This window comes from Sphaeramia orbicularis, chromosome 6 (assembly GCF_902148855.1).
Source record: "Sphaeramia orbicularis chromosome 6, fSphaOr1.1, whole genome shotgun sequence".
NCBI lineage: Eukaryota > Metazoa > Chordata > Actinopteri > Kurtiformes > Apogonidae > Sphaeramia > Sphaeramia orbicularis.
The window spans coordinates 8,827,960-8,845,320 of NC_043962.1; the positions used below are offsets into that span (position 1 = coordinate 8,827,960).

At 35.8% G+C, this 17,361-nt stretch overlaps 1 protein-coding gene across 1 annotated transcript in view; it reads right to left on the minus strand.

The window, feature by feature from the left end:
* Positions 1 to 12,150: 12,150 nt before the first annotated feature.
* wt1a (WT1 transcription factor a) overlaps positions 12,151 to 17,361 on the minus strand; it is a 32,310-nt gene continuing 27,099 nt past the window's right edge. Inside the window, exons 6-9 of the mRNA XM_030136803.1 lie at positions 15,167 to 15,311; positions 13,725 to 13,814; positions 12,440 to 12,532; positions 12,151 to 12,272 (exon numbers count right to left, since the gene is read on the minus strand). Coding sequence (XP_029992663.1) covers positions 12,151 to 12,272; positions 12,440 to 12,532; positions 13,725 to 13,814; positions 15,167 to 15,311 — 450 coding nt within the window. The remainder of the gene's footprint in view (positions 12,273 to 12,439; positions 12,533 to 13,724; positions 13,815 to 15,166; positions 15,312 to 17,361) is intronic.

Here is a 17,361-nt window from a genome sequence, read left to right on the forward strand (position 1 = left end):
ATCTGGAACACGTTTTTGTTTTTTTGCAAATTTGGAGATTTATCCAAAATGATCACACTACTCAGCCACAGCATTGATGAATACTCAAATTAAGGTTTTAAACTACATGAAACATGTCATGAAGCACTTAGTAATTATCTAGAGCTCTTTTTTCTTCTTCTCCAAATTCAGAGATGTCACCATAATCGTGGCCTTACACTCCAGCCACTAGAGGGCACTGATGACCCTTGAAATAAAGATATGAAATGGCCTGAGAACCTTGTTCAGGTTATTCACATTTCTTAATGAAAGAATAGCTTGTAAATTAAACATTTTTATATAATTTCCCTTTTTTTTAACACTAAAACCAAGACTAAAATTTGGAGTTGTCATCAGTTATAGGCTCATATGCATATATAAGTGTGTACTCCTGGAGGATTCTGTTGGGTTTCTGTAAATTGGCTTGAGAGTCTGGTTTCAACCGGTGCTATATGTAAAGTGTCATGAGATAACTTTTGTTATGATATGGTGCTATAGAAATACAATTTGATTGATTTGAATATGATTGTATTTTACTGTCTGACCCAGTGAGATCTAGTGAGTAAATGTGCTGCATGTGGTCCCTGAACTAAAATGACTTTGACACCATTGATCGTTAATATCTTCAGTGTCATTTTTGCATGTCACAAATTCCCCCCCATGAGCTGGATTGGACCTTTTGGTGGACCATATGTTTGACACCCATGATTTAGCCGGTTCACAACGATGTTAAAGCATGGCTGCTGACGATTCGCTTCGGTTTACTCCAAAGGGAGGAGGAAGGAGAGGAAAGACAGGAAAACCAAACTTTGCGTAACAGTAAATTTAGTCAACCAAATCCTAAAGCTTACATACTGAGCATGATTAGAGTAACAGATCTGTAGTCATCTGTAATAATAAGCGTACGTAGACCACTGGGGCATGTGTGCTGTGGATCATCACAGACCATCATATCAGAAACATGAATCAGTGCTTCACTTAAAGTGCAACAACAAGAATTATTCTACCACCTCACAGGAAATATAAGATTAGCCGTAATGCAGCCTTGACATTTGTAGCTTGGCAGCATCATTTCGGAAGAAGAACCGTGAGATTCATTAAGATCTTTCAAACATTTATCTCAGAACGCAGACAACTTTTAATAATAAGAGTCCATCGCTCACACTTTCCATTTCAAACTGTCACAAAAAGGATGTTGCTGCCTCTTTGTTTGGCATGGGCTTTGTTGTTCTTCTGGCTTTGCTGAAGAGGATAACCACATTGGAAGTGATTGCTCCATCAGCCTTTGACTCCTTACATCTACCACGGCCAGAAACTGTCAAAACTTAAACTCAGTCTTGGCCAGAGGAATATCGCCTTCTTCCTGTTTGGTGCCATAGAGCAATAAAACAGATTCCTGTCCAAATAAGATGTAAAATCCAGAGTAGTGTCTGTTAGCGCCTGCCAATCGTCCTGTAACAACTGATGGTTAAATAAGTGACTCGCATACTCACCACTGAATACCAGTTCAGTGATGGATGTTCATATTTACTTGCTTTGTTTCCTGTTCTCTGAGCACTTATTCTACACTTCAATAATATTAATCTGCCTCTCTGTGGATTTGCTGTACTCATGTCAAAATTTTTTATCCTCTTAAAGCAACTTGAGTCTTTGACATTAAGTGAAGGAATGCGGCCTCTTGAGAAAAAGACGGCACGGAGCACTTCCAGGACTGTGTATGTCAGCCAAATGAGTTGTGCTGAGCTGTACCAGGACCCAAATATCTACAGTTTCTGTTTTCTGCTGCTTCTGGTTTCTCTGTTGTATGTGTGTGTGTGTGTGTGTGTGTGTGTGTGTGTGTGTGTGTATATATATATATATATATATATATATATATATATATATATATATATATATATATATATATATACATATATATACATATATATATATATATATATATATATATATATATATATAAATGCAGTTCCTCAAATGACCACTTGAGGCTGCCTTAAAAAAAAAAGAGTCATTCCCAAAAGACAAGGACCTCAGCTCCAAAATGAAACCAGTGGAAGTATGTTAAAAGTACAGCTGACGGTTACTGGGATTGGCTCCAAAGCGCTCTGGCTCCCATGAACGTACGTTGAGCCTCTCTCTAAAAATACCTATAAGTTAATATTTTTTTTCCCTTGACTCATCCATTTCATCTGGACCTTCTAATAAATGATCCGCTGGTCCATCTTTAAGATTTTCCTTTGTTAATTACATATAATAGCAAATACGTTATTATAAGTTCCATGTTAAGGTTCTATGGGGATACCAACTGGAAGGTTCCCTGCAACCCTGACAAGGACTAACTGGTTTTGAAAATCCATGTATTTATAAACATTACAACCTGCAGGTTTGGCGGGCACTTATAGTTGGACTCCGTAAATGATTCCAAATTAAAGCAGATCAGCCATAACACTGACATATGACAAGTCCTGTAGTCTTGATGCAGATCAAACTCCCAGCAGAAGTGGGCGGTACTTTAACTGGAGGAGAACTCAATTAATTCAATCAAAGTCCACATATGACTTCTGTCAGTGATCAATAGGACCTACACTGATATCTCTAACTATGTCCATGTTATAAGCCATTAAAATATGGACCATTACAAGTAAAGGCAAATTTTTAATATTTCAAAAATTCATCAAAAATGCAAGAATCTAAATTTCTCAAAATTGTGAACAAACTTTGTAGACATTGTACCGAAGAAGATACACAATAAATTTACAATTAATCCGACCAATAGTTTCGAAGAAGAAGACTGTTGAAATCTAGACATCGGTGACCTCAAGTTTGACCCTTCAAGGTCACTCAAGGTCAAAGGTCATGGACTCAAATGAAAGTCCATACATGACTTCCTATCAGTGATTAATAGTAACTACACTGATATCTTTAGCCATTTCCATGCTATAAGCCATTAAAATATGGCCCACTATAAGTAAAGGCAAATTTTTAATATTACAAAAATTCGTCAAAAATGCAAAAATCGAAATTTCTCAAAACTGCGAGCAGTCTTTGTAGACATTGTCCCAAGGAAGATACATATCAAATTTTAAATGAATCCAACCAGTAGTTTTATCAGAGAAGATGTTTGAAGAAATGGCTCATGAAAATGAAGAAGAAAATGAAGATAAAGACGACGATGATGCCACAATAGCTCACCGGCCTATTTTTATAAGTCACATTAAATATAAATGCAGTACCCGCTTCATTTGGTAATTATTAATACTGCACAGTTCAGTGGTTTCTGTGATTATTTATACACATTTTGTCGTTCAACAACACTTGCTGACGTCATGATATACCTCCGTACTTTGCTGAGAACCCAAACCATGTTCTCTGTGTCTTCACTAAGTAGAACATTTAGATCCAACCTCTAATGTGACTACCCAAAGTGGACAAAACCACAGTTACATTGACCAGTGATCTGACTTCAAAGGGCCTGAGCAGAAAAGAAACACCACACACACACACACACACACACACACACACACACGGAGCTCAGGCTGAGATGAGAGATATAGGCCTCATCGGACAGCTGAGATATAGCACCAGAGCCCTGGGGAGTTTCAGGGGATTTCCACTGAGGGAATCGGACACATTGTCTGATTTACACTAACACTTTGGCTAAACTTATGATAAAAGTTCACAAAAGAAACATTGCCGTATCTGTCTTTATCCATCTGTGCCTCTATCCGTCTCTGTCGTCGTCCTCTTCTCCCTCCTCTTTCTCTGTCCATAAAAACCACAGCGGCTGCTGGTAAAAAGAAAAAAAACAAAACATTTTAAAGCTGTGAGTTGTTTTCATCCATGTGTTTGTTCTCAGGCTCAAATAAAGTATATTTAAGCCCAGTGTCATATAGTAACTGAGTACAAATACTTCACTACTGTAATCAAGTATGTTTTTGGGGAGTTTGCACTTTACTGAGTATTTTTTATTCTGTTTACTTTCACTTTTACTCACTTACATACTTCTACTTCCATACATTTTTAATGCACAGTACTGTTACTTGTTAAAAAAAATCCGTTTACACTCATTGAAAGACTCCTTTGTAGGTTATTGAATATTGTCATCTCCCTCCTCTTTTCATAAAACATCCGAACAGCACTTGCTAAAAAGTAAAGAATGCAATAAAACAAATGTTATAAAGTCATAAACTAACAAAAATCACTCATTTATATTATAAAAGCCAAGTGGCCTCTGAGTGTAGGTGTGTGTGTCTTGGGAATCACACAAATTCCAGAAACAGCTGACTGCTGCCGTTTATCATACTTATGTATTTTTGGTCAAGGAACAGACTAGTGAAAGCGGCAAATTGATAGGACCAATATTTTGGGAGATATTTGTGATTTTGGAATACAATAGCCTTATAACCATGTTGCTATGACCACAACGCTTTGGTGGTGACTGCTGGACAAATGTGGTACAGCATGCACAAATACACAACAGCATAAAAACTACCACATCTAGAACACACTAGTATTCACTTTTTACAGCTTCAAAATGTCTATAAAATAATAATAATAATAATAATAATAATAATAATAATAATAATAATAATAATAATAATAATGGATTGGATTTATATAGCGCCTTTCTAGACACCCAAAGCGCTTTACATTATTATTATTTTATTATACATTACATAAAATCTTTCTGAATCACTGTACAGTTATAAAACCCCACATGCTTCTGGACCTCCTGAGGCACGGGGCTGGCCCCATATTTAATGTTTGTGAAAATGACCAAAAATAGTCACTTGTCTGATAAAGGGTTAAAGAAAATTTGGTGTTTTCACAGCTGAGATTAGGTCAAGAAGCTGGTTTGTCATTGGGCCTGATCGTGTAATGAACCGATACAAACGATGGTTCACACTCAACCTGTGGGTGATCTGTGGATGTGAGGGAGAGATGAATGAAGGTATGAGAAAAACAGACTGGTATTATGTCAGGGGGTTACACTTTGGATTCCTCGTTTACAAAGAGTAATGTAGGCTCCATGTTTTGAAATACCACATAAGTTTCATAGTTTTCATTTGTTTTTAAAATTCTGACATTTCTAAAACCAGCAGTGTCCTACTCCTGTTTAGGTTTCAAAACATTCTTTTGTAAGTGTGTGATGTCGGCATCATTTTTCATATTTGGACTGCTTGTCTTTTACTTTACCATGTTTAAAAATTCTAGGTAAACTTTATAATATTCCAAATTCTGACTGCCTTTGGTTATTAACATTTACTTGTACTTTTGCTTTCATTACTTGAGTACATTTAACTGTAGATTATTTGATATACTTAACCCTGTAAAGCCTTAAGAATTAAATCACTGACAGAAAATTCCAGTTCTTTGAAACTGGAGCCTTAATTGGTCCTTCTGAACAACCAATTTTTTTTTTTTTCAAATATCAATTTCCATGTATGAGTTTCAATTTTGTATCATATTTGATCCATCGGGTGTCAGTGCTCAAATATTATTATTTTTGAACAAACAAAAACATAATATAACATAAACATGTCTAACAAATTGGTAATTCCTTTTCAAAATTGCCAAAGTTCTGCCTCCTTCCTCATTAATGACAGTCTTGTAGTGTCACTGGAAAGGCCTCTGGTGAACAAACACCTCCCCCGGTGGATTATCTGTGTATTGTATGTATCTTATTGTATACATCAGGTTTTTCAAGAAAAAAAAAATAAAAGTGACAACGTATCAAATATGATACATTTGCCATTATAGGGTTAAATACAGTAAATACTCAATACTTAACCCTTTATCAGACAAGTGACTATTTTTGGTCATTTCCACAAACATTAAACATGGGGCCAATCCCGTGTCTCAGTGAGGTTCAGAGGCCTGTTGGTTTTTTTTTATAAAACTATACAATGATTCAGACAGATTTTATAGACATTTTTATGCTGGAAATAGTGAATATGAATGATTTTTGTCACTTTATGACTTTTTAACAGTTGTTTTATTGCATGTCTTTACTTTTTAGTAAGTGCTGCTCGAATGTTTTATGGCAAGATGAGGGAGACTGTTGTCACAGCAACCGATGAGGCTGTCGATGATGATGTCCAATAACACACTAAGGTTGAAATTTGGGATTTCAGAGTATTTCAATGAGTGTCCAATAAAGGGTTAAAGACTTTAACTTGAGTATTATTTCAGTCGGTGACTCATTTTTTGGTACTGTACCTGTACTTCTATTCAAGTGTGACTTTATACAACACTGTTTAAGTTACTGTGAGACATGAGTAACAAAACATAACAAAAAAAAACATTCATAGTGGATTGTAAAGAAGAGGGAGTGAAAAAAGAGTGAACGAGCGCTGAGAAAGGCTGAAAGAAAACACATTGGTTTTTATCTGGCTTCACTGCTCCTTTTTTCACTGAGTCCAGAGCCAAGGAATGTGATGAGGAATCTGGTGAGAGATAAAGAGAGGAAAGTGGATGGTACTGGACTGTGTGTGTGTGATGATTGTGCAACAGTTTTTCATCCACATAACTGGATCCACCGAACGTCCTTTAGTTTTACCTGCGCTTTAACAACACTTTAACTGACTTGTGGAGTTGAGCGCTGATGTGGGACATATGATACCGACAAAGAGAACCTTGTGTTGTGTGTTATGGGAGGGAACGCTGGTCAAGGTCAGCCGTTAATCTGTTGCTGTATAGGCTTCGAATGTGCACACATTTCATTTCAAGACTTTTATGTGCGTTTTTAACAGTGTAGGACTTCAGCTTCAGTTGCATATTAGTGTAGCTTCATTACAAAAGAATTAAAAATAGTGAAGCTAATAGTATTTCACTGTTATTACTTGAACAGAGGTGATATTTTAATCTAGTGTTAGTGGAAAAACATGTATGAACTGTTTCTCATGCAAATGTAAGATATGTACACATGAAGTGAAAACATACATAATGTGCAAACTATGCATCAGTCCTACTAATAATTAGAATAGTTTCATATTCTTTTTTTTTTTTTTTAATACAAATACTTAATACATTTAGATGCTATTTATCCTATTACTGTGTATCTGTTTTTATCTGTTTTACTATAGCTTTTATTTATTCTTATTTTATGAGTTTTAGCATATCTTGTATTTGCATCTACAACTTTGTTCAGCATTTTGCGTTGTTTTAAATATATATATATATATATATATATATATATATATATATATATATATATATATATATATATATATATAAATTGACCTATTCTTCTGGTATACCTGGCCCATACAGAATATATTTTTTGTTCTATTTATATCCCCATATACAGATGTGTGTGTTTATAATATCATACTACTATAGATATAGGAGCAAATACATTGGAGCTAATCAAATAGGGAACAGATTAATAGATTTATAAGTACTATATCGTCGCTGTTGGGCGGAAACCTCAGGTCTTTTTTTTGGTCATAAAATGATTCTATCAGTCAGTCTTCACATTGGTCTAACGGTTATAGAAATAAATATATAACTACATCTCTTAACGCTGTTCATTTATTTAAAATATACATAATTTTTCCACTTTTCTGAAAAATAACCATTTTGGACATAAGAGGTTTCCGCCCGACAGTGACGATATTAATGTTTCAGCTGGAAATAAGTTTTTTTTAACCCTTTAACTGATGCAGTGAGGAGCTTCTCATTTCTTAAACCATCAGTTTGTAAAGTAGACTATGTTTCAATGGAAAAAGGTCACGTGGTCTGATGAGTCCAGATTGACCCTGTTCCAAAGTATTGAAATAATTACCCATCATGCCTAGTGTCTACAGTACAAGCCAGTGGGGTCAGTGTTATGATCTGGGGTTGGTTCCGTTAATCAGGTCTAGGTTCAACAACGTCATGTGTCCATTAAATGAATTCAGCTGAACCTGAATAAACTGAACTGAATGAGCAGTATTAGCATCAGTGGATTTCCTTCTACGCTGATGATGCCTTCATATTCCAACACGACAACAACAGGATCCATCAGGATCAGATTGTGACACAGTGATTCAGAGATCATGAAACATCATTTTCACACATGGATCAGACACCATAGAGTCCAAACCTGAACAACAATCTTTACCAGACAAAATCATCTTGGCCAAAAAATTAATGCAACTATGGACGGAAATATTGTGTCATTTACTGTGATGTTGCATAAGCATTAACAAGTGACGCCACAGTGAATGAATTCTGTTTTTAAAGTCAGAGGCCATCCAAAGAAATACTGTGTAAATTTTTTTCCTTTTTTTGTCACAACAGAATATGACCCTTTTGGGGCTTGAATTAAATTGTTAAAATCTCCTCATGATCATGAAAATGTCTTGATGTGTTATTTCTAAAGTGGAAGAAACCCAGTGTTTGTAGTTTTAACTTTATGATCAAATCACAACAAATTATCAGTAACATCTCAGATATTTCCCATACCACATTCAAAAATAATTAAAATGTTTTTCCTACATTAAATTAAATCTTACATCATAACATAAACTGATATTTCAGTTATTATGGTTGTGCTGTACTTAAATAAAGGAAGACTTGTTGTCAGAAATGAATGAATAAAGACGACAGAGACAAAGTGTTATTGTATAAAAAAGAGACACAATACATTTACACATGGAGAAACAATCATGTTCAGTTATTTCACACTTTGGAGTACAAAATGCACATGTGCTGCTTTTTGACTCAAATCAAAGACAGAAAAAAAACAAAGTATAAACAGTTCCGGGATCTATCCAAAGAAAGTCTGAAATATATCTGTTAAGTTACATGTTTTCCCCATGGAAAGAGTTCAGTTCCCATAGTGAAGAAGTATTATTTACATCTTGACCATAATGTCCCGGCCACAGAGCCAGTGTGACCCAGCAGACATATTTTAGAGTGTGCAGAGTCTAAAACCCTGCCAAAGTCCAGTAATATTTACACACCACAGAGACAAGAGACTCACACACTTCGGCTCTAAGAGCTATGAGCTCTGCACACACAACAAAAAAACATCTGCATCAGGTTGTTTTAAATCAGCCCTAAAGGCAGATTTGTGTTTGCGGTGAACATTTTATTGTGACAGGACAAAACACCAAACTCTTACATTGCAAACACTGCCAACGGTTTCTGATGCAAATGGTTGACTTTACTAGATCTTTTTTAAAGTCAAAGCAATTTTTTATGGCAACACTACACAAAGTATAAAAAGGCAACGTGTCACTGCAGCAGCGACAACACACCTCGTATCATTCCAGTGAAAGCAAATCTGTCCATTCAAACATAATAAATAAGCCTGATTAAAGCAGTTTGACTGATGAGATATTTACAACAGCTGGACGGCTTCGGTTTGTCGCTGTACGCAGCAGATCCTGAATGGAGCTCATGTCCCACCAAAACCCAACCAACATCCCACTCATTTAACCAAATGATCCACTAACAAACAGTGGACTTTGAAAATACAAAACATCACTAATGAACAGATGCATATATGGGTGCGTCTATGAAACTGCTCCTAAAAACAGGATGTGGGACTAAAAATCCAAACCAGATGTAGACTAATGTTACGAAGCAAGTTTGGAAGCACCAAACTATTTTTCAGATACAACACATTTTTGTATTATTTTTATACAAAAATCCACATGTAACACGGTAGAAATGACCCAAAAATGTTGTGCTACATTTTTAAAAATATGTTTTTATTCTCTCACAGGTACATTTTGGGAATTGAACGAATTATCCAAGGCAGAGTGTTTGACAAAAATGACCGCTGTTGCAAAATCATTTGTGATTTATTTGTGTTTAAATGGGCAGGTTCTGCATGTAACACGAGTGGACACGATGGGTTAGACATGAAACCTGGAATGAGACTGAGATTCATGAAAAACCTGCATGTCTGGATTAGAAAAACCACTAGGATCCTCAAATTTAACACAGTGTCTTTATTTATAGTCTACATAAGACCATTTACTGCCATGTTTTCAAGATAATATGCACTGACACCTAGGTAGCTTTTCCTGTCCCGATTTTGGTCCTATTTTTGATACCAATATTTCATAAAAAATTCATTAATCTTTTGTAATTTTTTTTTTTTTTTTTTTCAAAATTTTAACAAATTTTTTAAATATCAAAAATTCACCTTTCCTTCTAATGGTCCATATTTTGAGGGTTTATAACATGTAAATGGTTACAGATATCAATATAATTCCTATTGATCACTGATAGAAATCATATATGGACTTTGAATTAGTTGAGTTCTCCTCCAGTGAAAGTACCACCCTCTTCTACTGGGAGACTGATCTGCATCCAGACTACACGACTAGAACAGAACCTGACAACCTCACAAGTTCAACTTATTGATTTGTGGTGGAACATAAACGCGAGCTACAAGGACATTACTTACATTTTTACAGTGAACGTGTCCTGGACTTTTGTCTTCATTGGATCCTGCTCTGTCCTTTTCAACATTCATTAAACACCATTAGTTTATCTACCTTTTTGTGCTTTTGAACCACTGTAGAACTCACTGTAAACTCCTGTCTTCATTGTTCATTGGTTTGGTAAGTAATGTTTTGTACTTTCAAACTCCACTCAGTGGGTTTACATGACACTTAGAAAAACAAATTATTGCGTTAGTCCGACTAAAACTGGACTGTAATAGATGTAAACGTATTAGCTCGACTGAAATCAAAGTTCTAATAGTCGGACAAACACACTCAGATAACAGATAATGAAAGTGGATTTACTTCTGCATGTAAACAGACCAGTCCAACTGGAATGGGACCAAGTGTTCTGACCCATATCCTGATCTGGAAGTTGAACATGACACATATCTGTAAACTCTATAATGTTGTCTTCTGTCATGGCAGTTTACCTCTAGGTTGATGACTTTTTAACTCACTAGTGACTATTGTTTCTGTGATGGCGTAAGTTCTCCTGCTGAAAGAGTGTGTATAAGGTGACGTGATTTCAACAACAAATCCATTACACTCCTGTGCATGTAGACAAAGACAACAGTCCACTTAATCGGTTCAGTCGAGGCGTGTTCATAGGTCGACTAAGCTGTGCGTGTAAACGTACTGACTGCGTTTGTTAGTGAATTTCAGGTTAAATTTTGGCAGTAAATGAGCTCCATAATCCTGACCCTTTTGCCGACTGTAGAAACCAGTGTATTTTCTCATTAAATGTTTTTCAGGACTGTCTTTTGACATGCACAGATTATCAACATTCATGCTGGATCAGTTCAGCATTAGAAAAAGACAGTTAACCCATAAAGACCCAGCACTACTTTTGTGGCAGTTCCCAAATGAATTTTTCCACTATTTCTACCTTTCTTAACTGATTTATCACCAACTTTTTTTTTAACAATATTATCCTCTGTATTTAGCCTTTTTTTGGTGTAAATCATGTATTTTCCTGTAATTAATTCACAGATCATGTAGATGTTCATAAAAACTCAGAGTAAATTCAAAGTTAACTATATCAAAACAGAAAAATGAAGAAAAAGTGACTTTTTCAGCAAAGATATTAACTGTACATAAAACCAGTGTCTCCATCCACTGTCACTGATCCAACTCCATGGGTTTTACTGGTGAATCAGTGTTGAAGAAGATAACGGTGTTTCCATGGTAACGACGGAGCCTCTGAACAACCATGAAAAGATGCCAAACGGTATTTTACACCAATTATTTACATGTATTGATGGGATTAGTGGATGAACAGGTGTTAAACAGTTTAAATCAGTAGATGGTTTGTGTCACCGGTGGCCGTTTGGGTCTTTATGGGTTAAAAAAGCGTTTTTCGGTCTTACAGGACAACCTGGAAGAAATCAGGTGTGACAATAACTCAGGGCGAGAAATTCTTCAGATTCCACAGCATCACAGTGGAGATGGTTCACAGAATTTGTCATTCTTAGACACATTTTGCATTTTGGCTCAAGAGAGCACACTGTGGCATCTCGTTTTTGTGTTGTTGTTTTTTTTTTCTAAATTATGATAATATACAACCACTGTTAACCCATTAGGACTCCACTGGACTTGTGGCTGCAGACCAAGTAAAGACGAACCAGAGTGGAGGACATAAACAGATGTAATCCAGATGTTTACGTGTAAAGCTGTGTTATGTACACAGTCAGATGGCCAGCTGCAGCTTGGTGAGGTTCCTCTGGTGCATGTTATGGTGACGCACCAGCTCGTCGCTCCGCGCAAACTTCTTCTGACAGTTGGGCCATCGGCAGTGAAACGGCTTCTCACCTGAGACACAGAGAGGTGACGACAGGAAGGACCAAGCATTACAATATCATCACTGTCACAGGCTGAATGGGGAGATTCAACAGACTGTATTTAACCAGTGATATAAATATTAGCGCGAATACATGTTGATATTCAAGAAAGAAATGGAAAAATAAAAGTTTACGCACTTGTTTTACCTGTATGAGTCCGGGTGTGTGTCTTAAGGTGGTCAGACCGAGAGAACTTTCTCTGACACGTCTGGCATTGGAACGGTTTAACTCCTAAACACATGTACAGTATGCATGCACACACACAGACACACACACATTCACACATACAGTACACATATAAGTTCACACACACGTACAGAAAACATAATCACACACACACACACACACACGCACACACACACAGGGAGACAGAAAAATACAGTAGAGCAGAGGCTTGCAGGGAAGCCATGCCAAAGTCTGGCCAGCCTTGAGCAAATTCACATGAGGAGAGTTCAGTTTAGAGCAGGGGTGTCAAACATGCGGTCCGAGGGCCAAAACCGGCCCCCCAAAGGTTCTAATCCGAACCCGCTGGATGAATTTGCAAAGTGCACAAATTACACTGAAGATATTAACAATCAAGGGCGTTGAACTCGTTTTAGTTCAGGTTCCACATACAGACAAATGTGATTTCAGGTAAAATAACAACATCATAATTTATAAATAATGACACCAAATTTTCTTCTTGATTTGATGTGAAAAAAAATTATATTACATTATGCTTATAAATAATGTCAACTCAGAATTTTTCTCTGTTTTAGTGCAAAAAATAACATTAAATTATGAAAAAATTTACGTTAACAACTATCCTTTAACAATAAAATTTTAATAACCTAAACAAATATGAACAACGGAAATGTCTGAAGAGAATTAAGAGCAATTTAAACAATATTCTGCCTGTTACTAAATGTTCTGTGCCTTGTAGATCCAATCATTATGCATAATTAATAATTTAAAAAATATAAATAAAAAAATAAAAAATAAATAAAAATCAATATTTTAACTTAATGCATAATATTGTTAAAATGGCACTTATTTTCTTACGAAATTTCACTTTTTTCCCGGTAACTCTTTTTTTTTGATAGTTTGTAAATGTAAATATTTTCGTAATTTAACATTATTTTTATGCACTAAAACAAAGAGAACAGCTTGTAGTTATCATTATTTATATGCTATTATGTTATTATTCTATTTTGAGATCAAATTGGGCTGAATGTGGCCCCTGAACTAAAATGAGTTGAACTTCCCTGGTTTACAGCATGAGTGTACACAAAATAAAAACAGTGCGCGTCAACAGATCGCTTTGTACAGATAAAATAAATGTCTGTCATGCAGAACAGCAGAGGAGGGTGAGGGCAGAGAGCTGGGAAAAGTGAAAGGAAACAGGTAAAGGCAGAGTGACAGAGTGAGGGGACAAAGATCAAACCTGTGTGCCTCCTTTGGTGTCGCTTCAGCTGATCGGAGCGAGAAAACCCCCGGCCGCAGTCAGTGAAGTCGCACAGATAGGGCTTCTCCCCTGAAGACCGAGGAAATAGAGCTGAAGTTGAAACCATCTCCACAATTACATCAAACACAGAAGAGGGGTGGACCATGCTCATATACTTTGGTCTTGTCCCTTTATCAGATTGTTTTGGGAGGAAGTGTCCAAAATAATCTCTGAAGCACTAGGCTTTGAGGTTAATATGTCTTTTCCCACACTTGTACCTTGGACTTCCCCCAGGGGATTTAAACAACAATGATTCTTATTTACTAAAGATTTTTATGGCACCCAGCAAGAGAGCTATCACGAGATGCTGGCTTCAAAAACACGGCCCTTCAGTGGACACCTTCATAAATATTGTGGATCAGTTACATCCTATGGAGCAGATCATTTATAATCTGAGGCTACAAAAGGATGCAGAAGGACACTGGACAAAGTGGATCTTCTTCTTTTCTCAGTAACTTCAAAAACACTACCTGCTTAAACCTGCTTAAGCACATGTAACTTATATATTGCAATATTTCATTTCACAATACCATATCGATATTAAAAAGTACTGTATTGATATTTTTAGGTATTAATCCAAATGCAGACATGGTGGAGGTTCTTTTTTTTTTTTTTTTGTTTATATTTTATTTATTATTATTTAACACTCATTAAATAATGTTAGTTCCTTTGATGGAACTGCAAAAAAATAATGTTATGATGGTAGTTATGAACTAATAGAATATGAACATTTGAACAGGATCTTAAACTGTAATGTCTGTAAAACATAATTTAAGTTTTAACACCGGAACATTTTGTGTCAGTTTTTCCATTAAATCACAAATTTGATGATTTGTTTATTTATTACCACGAGATGACACAAGAAATCATTCCATAAACATGGCAATGAACATAAATATGGTGTTGATTTACAGATATATTCATTATTATTATATGTTACACCTCTATCCTGTACTAAATTACAAAATGATTCGGTTTCCTGGTGTGTCTACACATACTGCGCCATGCTTATTTTAAAACTCTTCTTCTTCACTTGTAACGTCTGTCAACATCCTTTTTTTTTTTTTTTTTTAATTCACGTGACTCTAGTTGTGGAAAAAGGTCTTTCCATTGCAGTTTTGCGTCATATACCAATCGTGCTACACCTGAAAAACCACCTTTTACCAGCGTAAAAACTTTTAATCGAAAAACGAGAGTTTTGGCGAAATTGTCATTTTCCATTAGGTACATTTTTATGCGTAAGTTATATTCACGCAATTTGAGGGTCAATGGAAAAGTGACTAGTGTCAGAATGTTATGGTTGATTGGTGTATACAGTCGTCATCATCATCATCTTCATCATCATCACCACAGCTCAGGTTGTGTTTTGCCTGCTGTGTCACCTGTGTGTTTGCGACCGTGCATCTGCAGATGAGACAACTTGAAGTAGCGTTTGTTGCATCCTGGGTAGGCGCACATGAACGGGCGCTTCTCGCTGCTCTCTGACCGCACGATCGCTGGAGCAATACCGGGCACCCGGCGCACATCCTGTACACACACACAAACACAAACACACACATACACAGATTCACAACCTAAACAATCAGCGCTGAACAACCTCCAAACCGTCCCTAGATAACAATGACTCAACCAGTAAAATGTAATTAAGACAACACACAATTAAACACGACCTGTGAGGCCGGGAGAGGGTCATTATAATAAAAGGCTCATATATTCATTAGATGGAATTAGCAGTAAAATGACTCCAGACTGACTGCAGCCCAAAGGGAGCTGTTAGTCACGCCTGTTAGACAGACCCCCACCCCCCCATCACAGCCCCGCCGCTCGGTGCAGACGCACCAGAAGAAGAATAACAGGAAGTAACAGAAGGTTCATACAATATTTCAGTCTTGCAGAACATATATAGTTGTTTTTTTTTCTTAACTTTACCCTTTCATACCTCATATTTGCTCCCTGTTACTATTTGTGAGTCTCAAACAGGTCATGACTACAGCTCAGGATACATCAGTCACTGTTTCTACTTTTATGCTCAAAACTTTTGTCATTTTTGTACTTTTTTCTCTTCTCACCTCCTCCTCCTCCTCCTCTCCCTGTGACCATCTGCTCTTTATTTTGTCAGTGTTCAGTAAAATTACTTTCAAAGGTCAGCTCTGTTGTAATGGCTCTGTTTACAGCTATTGTTGTGTAGATTCTGACCTGGAGTAAGAGCAATAAGAGCTACTGACAATCCAAAACCAAGTCCAATTATGTACATAATAATATAGTATGTACGTATCATTATATTCATAATTATATTATTATTATTTATCATTATATTATGCATATATCACCATATGTCATATTACTGTTAAAATATCACGTCCTGATTAAGAACCACTATTAAATAGTTTATAAGTGAAAGGGATGTTTTTCTCAATTCAAAACTAGTCCCTATGCTCTAAAAGATTAGCAAATTAGCTTTTATAATCATTACATCTTGTGAGTCCTTTATAAAGCGTATGTACTGATCCATTTATTCTGACTGGTTCTGCTGTAACAGACTATTGTTATGCTACTCAGATTTCCAACTGCATACGCTGAGGAACTATTTTACTTAACAGAAGCAACAACACCATTTTCAAATCAAATTATTTTCATGTAAATATTTTTGGTCAAATGATTGATTTCTTGAGGAAATTTCTGTGGAATAAGTAGAATAACATTCATATTGCCAAATAAATCCCTTGATTCCAATTATGTCACGCTAGCTGCTTTTTTCCTGTTAGAATGTGTACGTCCTAATACAGATAAAGATGATAATAATGTTACTTTACGCTTTATAAATAATATAAAATGGTAGATTATCCTACTATTAAAGCTGTTAGTTATGTTTATGAACCCTTTATAAAGAGCTTGTAAGAATACATTATGTAATAAAAAAAATCATGAAAAAACCCAGTTTCACTGTGTTGCACTTTTCACTGATGAAAATGGACTAATACTCTAAACCAACCAAAACAGATGTGTTCACATCTACAAATATTTTTCTTTGAACCATTATGTAAATTCTTCTATTCGACAACCTTTACTGAAGATAAACAACCACGTAAAATGAGGGATAAGATCATTAACTCTTTCTCCTTCTGACAGAATCAACCATTGCCATGATTTTTAGACAGATTTCCACAAAAACACCATCAGAAACATTCAACTCATTCAGAATGGTTTTGGTGCAAAACTGCAAAAAAACACAACCTCCAGTACTTTGTAAACAAACAAACAAACAAACAAACAAACAAAGCAATATGTAATAACTTATTACAAAATGCAGGGAACAACATTACATAATACTTTGAGGCTATCATTACATATAGTTATCATTGCATCTGTGTTAATGTTTACTGAAGTAAAACAGAATACATTTTCTCCTGTTATTGAACTATATTCTCTGTGGTGTTGAGGGTTTTCCACAGTGCCTCAGTTGCCTTAGGAGTCTGGGTTCTAATATCTACCCTAAATTTGTTATAATATTTAGGTTCATATGTGGCACAACAAAGGTATATGATTAAATAACATTTTCAGCCATTATTATGATCAG